Consider the following 5,254-nt stretch of genomic DNA (forward strand, 5'->3'; position numbering starts at 1 on the left):
ACAGTCGAATTTCATCAATAATTCAGTTACAGCCAAAGGACAACATTATTTTTTAAATATACAGATATATAAATGTATTCGGCAAAACCTAACAATAACGTCATAAGGTAATAGAGATTTGAATGTATATTTAACTTGTTAGCATAATTAGAACAACATGAATTATTTGATATTTTCATGAACACTGTCTGCCATCGTATAAGGTAAAGATATATCGATAATATATCGATTTTAAACATTATGTATTGTATGGATATTATTTCATCTGTTCAGGCCCTGGGCCCACAAATAAGGGGAGGCCTTCGGCAACAAAGGAATGGAAGCCCCTAATTATTAGTTGACAAATTATTTTAAACAATTTAATCTAATGCAATCGATGTTAAGAGATCTGATATTACATTAAATACACTATATAATCGTAATTTTATAAAAAGCGATATTTAACTGGAATAAAATAAGATATCAAAACAGATTGTTATCTTTCCAAACCAAACTGTTGAATTTTTTTAATGTTATTTGTAGGTGGAAATCGGCCAGCTGGGGGGTACTGTTAGAAATATTAAGCATACCTTACCTTTGCCAAAGGTATACTAACCTAGGGAACTAAGATATTATGTCCCTTATGACTTTAGTTACACTGGCTCATTAAGCCTTGAAACCGAAACACAACAAATTAATATATTAAAAAATATTTTAAAATATCAATAATCGTATATTAACGCTTAAATTCGACTTAAAATATAACAGCATAAAACTGTAAGCAATTAATTAAATTATTGTTCATTTAATTCATTGTGAACAGTTTTATTAACAACAATCATTCTTGTATACTAAATATAAATTATAAAGTGATGTAAGTTTCGTGAACATTATACGGTTATTATAGATAATCATGAAATGGCTATAATTTAAAAATTGATCGATATGTTTTAGAATTTTATTACTTAGTACCAACTAACGAACCGCTCTGCCCCGGCTTCGCACGGGTGCAATGCTGATACTAAATATAATACAGAATTTGTTTATTGACATCAAATTAGAAACTTCTATAATTATCAGTGTTTCATTACTATATTGTCCATATATTATATACAAAAAACTTCCTCGAATCACTGTATCTATTAACAAAAAACGGAACAAAATCTGTTGCGTAATTTTAAATATCTCAGCATATGTATATAGGGACAGAGATCAATAAGCGACTTTGTTTTATACTATGTAATGAACTACGGTTTTAACCGTCTTAAACGTTTCATGAAATTCCCGTCTAAAACATATATTAATTTTAATCAAACATTTTTTTAGTTTTATCAACAATTTACTGTCTTACTATTACGGAATATTATCTTTTTTTTGTTTGTATATGATAAAGCCACGGACAATATTTACACAGCCATATGTTGAGAAGAATAGTATGAATTTAAATGAGTCACGAGTCAAAGATTTAATTCATTACACAATGTTAGTGTAACGAATGATTTGAATAAGTATATCAATTACTAGGAGGTATAATGAATTATTTAAATGTCATCCTTATTTTAATACGGACTTCACACTTCATTGTCGTACGTTTTTAAAATACAAAATTAAATACTTCAGTTTACGATGATGTAATTTAATATTCATTATCATAAAAATATGTTGCACTGACCTTCGATTTAACTATTATATTCATGTTAGGTAATTATATGTAAGGAAGTTTTAAATAATAACTAGTAAACTAAAGAGTGTTGTTAATCTTATCAATGATTAAGTGGTTTAGTTGCTTATAAATTAATATATGTTTGTATTGACAAAATTATATAGTTCGATTAAAAAATTAAAATAACACTTTAAGCATACAACAAACATGCAAAAAAAAACATCATTACAATTTCATAGAACATTTACCGAAATTTTGTATGTGAACAAAATTTCGGTAAAAACTGAGTTTCGTGTAAACGATATAAGAGATGGAACCTAGAATGACGCAAAAGTTATTGTTTATACACACGGCTCAGATTTTATTGTCATCACAATTGGCCATTCATAAAATAAAATGTGTTTAAATTAATCTTGTAAATTAATTAATTTCTATAAAATAGGTTTTAAGTGTCTCCGATGGAATTCATATATTTCTATTATCGATATGTCTACATAACTCTTTTAAGATCAGATCTGTGCAACAATTAAACATAAAATTATTTGTTGCACATATTTAATCCATTGTAATGTAAGTATCATATTAATTTTAAGCGATTTCAGTTCGTTAATTTTCCCATTTACTCGTTGTTAAATTGGACCAGTCGATATTACAAGATAATTGAATTTATTCACTGCTATATTATCATAAATACTAAAATACCATTTTTTTCGAGTCGGTTTATATCCGATAAGAGTAGTATATATTATATAATACAGACAACCTAATATTTATCGAGATGATATTAATCTGTTTTTTTTGTCAAACAAATGTGTAAGGCATTTTGAAATGTTTCGGAATTTTTCATAAACTTTTTTCGCACAGTTAAACTTTCAGTTTTTTTTTAGTTAGCAGTTAGTTTGTAGGACTTCGAATACATTTAATTCATTCATATGCAATTATTAGTATATGATACTTGCGCTCACACAGTCGTACGATCATCTTGTCTGCCTTCAATGATTTTTAACGATGGCTTAAATAGACTTACGAGCACTACTTCGCATCAGTATTATTTGTGACACTAATGTAATAACACATTGTTCATTTTTTTTATTAATTAACTGATAATATGGCACAGAATGGAATCGAAAATGAAATCAAGGCATCTGCTTTGGAACTCATCGGGAACACACCTATAGTCGCCCTCGACAGGCTCTGGCCGGGACCAGGTCGTATCCTTGCGAAATGTGAATTCATGAATCCTGGAGCATCTATCAAGTGCCGTTCATCACTTCATATGATAGAAAAGGCTCGTGAAGATGGTGATTTAAAGCCCGGCGCACCAGTCCTTGAGGTAACTTCTGGAAATCAGGGATGCGGCCTGGCTGTTGTATGTGCTGTACTTGGGCATCCATTGACCCTAACCATGTCTAAGGGTAACAGTGTACAGCGAGCGATACATATGGAAGCTCTCGGTGCGAAGTGTATTAGAGTACCTCAAGTAGAAGGTACTTACGGCAACGTGACCTTGGCCGATGTAAAAGCAGCGGAAGCGGAGGGCTTGAGATTAGTCGAAGAAACGGGTGCTTATTATGTCAATCAATTCAATAATAAGATGAACGCTGATTCACATTACTGCAACACTGGACCTGAAATCTGGCGACAAACTGGACAGCATGTTGATGCGTTTGTAGCAACAGTCGGTACTGCAGGTACGTTTACTGGAACTTCTAAATACCTCAAGGAAAAAAATAGGAATATTAAGTGTTTTGTCGTCGAGCCAAAAGGTTCTGAGCCAATTAAGGGATGCCCCATTACGAAACCATTACACGTTCTTCAAGGATCAGGATATGGATGTGTCCCTAATTTATTTGACTTTGAGAATATGGACGAAACTATTAGCATTACTGATGATGAAGCAAAGCATTTTATGAAACTTATCGGTGAGAAGGAAGGTTTATATGTGGGATACACGAGCGGGGCCAATGTGGCCGCGGCAGTCAAGCTGTTGGAATCAGGAAAGTTGCCGAAGGATGCTTGGGTCGTTACCCTCTTGAATGATAGCGGATTAAAGTACACCCCAGTGCCTGATGAGCTGACATAATATAAAATATTTATAATTGACGTATAAATTTTACTTGTAATTAATAGAAATATTTATTCGCTTTTACTATCTAAATTTATATCGTCTAAACTGTAACATCGTATAAGATAACAGTTTGTTTATTTAATTATTAAGATAAAACATTTATATATTTATCTACATAGATATTCATAGTGTTAATACTGTCTACGTTTTAAATTAGCATATATTACATATTTTGTTTATAAAATAAAATAACCCATTTGTGTAATGGAACTACATATATCAATAAGGAGATGACCTTTATATGTGTTAAATATTGATTATACATAAAATGCTTTATTATAAGATCAATGACAGTTGATATTTGAGTTTTAAAGTTTTATGAATTCAATTAATATTTGGGATACAATATGAAACGGCTATTATGAAACTGAGATGTTTACATTATTTTTTAAGTGTAATTGATAAATTATTCTAGGTGTAATTTTTTCGTGCAATATATTTATTGCTTTTTATTTAATTTATATGTTAGATAATTGTACCATCTATGTAATTATTCTGTACAATATATTGTTAAACAATAAAATTGTTATTACAATACTTTTTGTCTATTAATATTTTAGCTTCATGTTATAAATGCCTGTTATTTACAGTAAGTATTCAAAGTGACTTTAAATGTTTACTGACTTCATAAATTAAGTAATTATACATGTTTTAGTAAAACAGCGTTACGCGGAAGACGTGCTTAGGTCAATAAGGAAGGTATACTTTTTTTTGACATAGACTAAAACGCTTTGTTAAACAAAATTAAACTAAATCTGTTTGTATCTATTTAGGCAAAATGTGTCATCTATATCGACTTTAGTGAAATGGAAGTTGGTTTATAGGGTACTATTTTGTGACTTGGAACTGCTCTTACTCCTTATCTTGGAAGTATTGTCACTGATCAAGATTAATAAAAATATATCGGAATGATTTCTCTGACTACCAGTCATCATCATCATTAACACCCTTTACATTCTCCACTGCTGGGTTGAGACCTCCTCTCCCTTTGAGGAGAAGGTTTGAAGCATATTCCAACACGCTGCTCCAATGCGAGTTGACACTGAAAATTTGTCACATGCAGGTTTCCTCACGATGTTCTCCTTCACCGCCGAGCACAAGTTGAATTATAAACACAAATGAAGTACATGAAAATTCAGTGGTGCTTGTCTGGGTTTGAACCCACAATCATCGGTTAAGATGCACGCGTTCTAACCACTGGGCCATCTCGACTAAAAATATACCACCAGTGCTAGTACAAGTAAGTAGTCAAACAAAGAAGCTTAGTAAACGTATATAATCGCACACGTATATTAGTCTTAATATAATAATTATGCATAAAGAAACTTGCAAAAGCGGGAGGATGTTTTTAATTTTATTACATTTTATTGCAAATGTCGAGTCGGCGAACTTAGAGAGCGCCGGCGACTAACGACTTTCGAAACTGTAATTTAACGTCATTGATTTCACAACAGCCCATTAAGGATATGTCCATATAGAATTGG

The 5,254-nt window shown here is 31.3% G+C and overlaps 1 protein-coding gene across 1 annotated transcript; it reads left to right on the forward strand.

Moving 5' to 3' along the window:
• Nucleotides 1-2,605: 2,605 nt before the first annotated feature.
• Nucleotides 2,606-4,307, forward strand: LOC124536423 (cysteine synthase-like). Its single transcript, XM_047112964.1, has one exon. The coding sequence runs from the start codon at nucleotides 2,751-2,753 to the stop codon at nucleotides 3,723-3,725; it is 975 nt and encodes a 324-aa protein (XP_046968920.1). The 5' UTR covers nucleotides 2,606-2,750; the 3' UTR covers nucleotides 3,726-4,307.
• The last annotated feature ends 947 nt before the right edge of the window (nucleotides 4,308-5,254 follow it).

The sequence above is a fragment of the Vanessa cardui genome, chromosome 16, assembly GCF_905220365.1.
Source record: "Vanessa cardui chromosome 16, ilVanCard2.1, whole genome shotgun sequence".
Lineage (NCBI taxonomy): Eukaryota > Metazoa > Arthropoda > Insecta > Lepidoptera > Nymphalidae > Vanessa > Vanessa cardui.

What these genes read in the sequence shown, in the direction of transcription:
- LOC124536423 (XM_047112964.1), top strand. Translation starts at nt 2,751, where the DNA reads ATGGCACAGAATGGAATCGAAAATGAAATCAAGGCATCTGCTTTGGAA.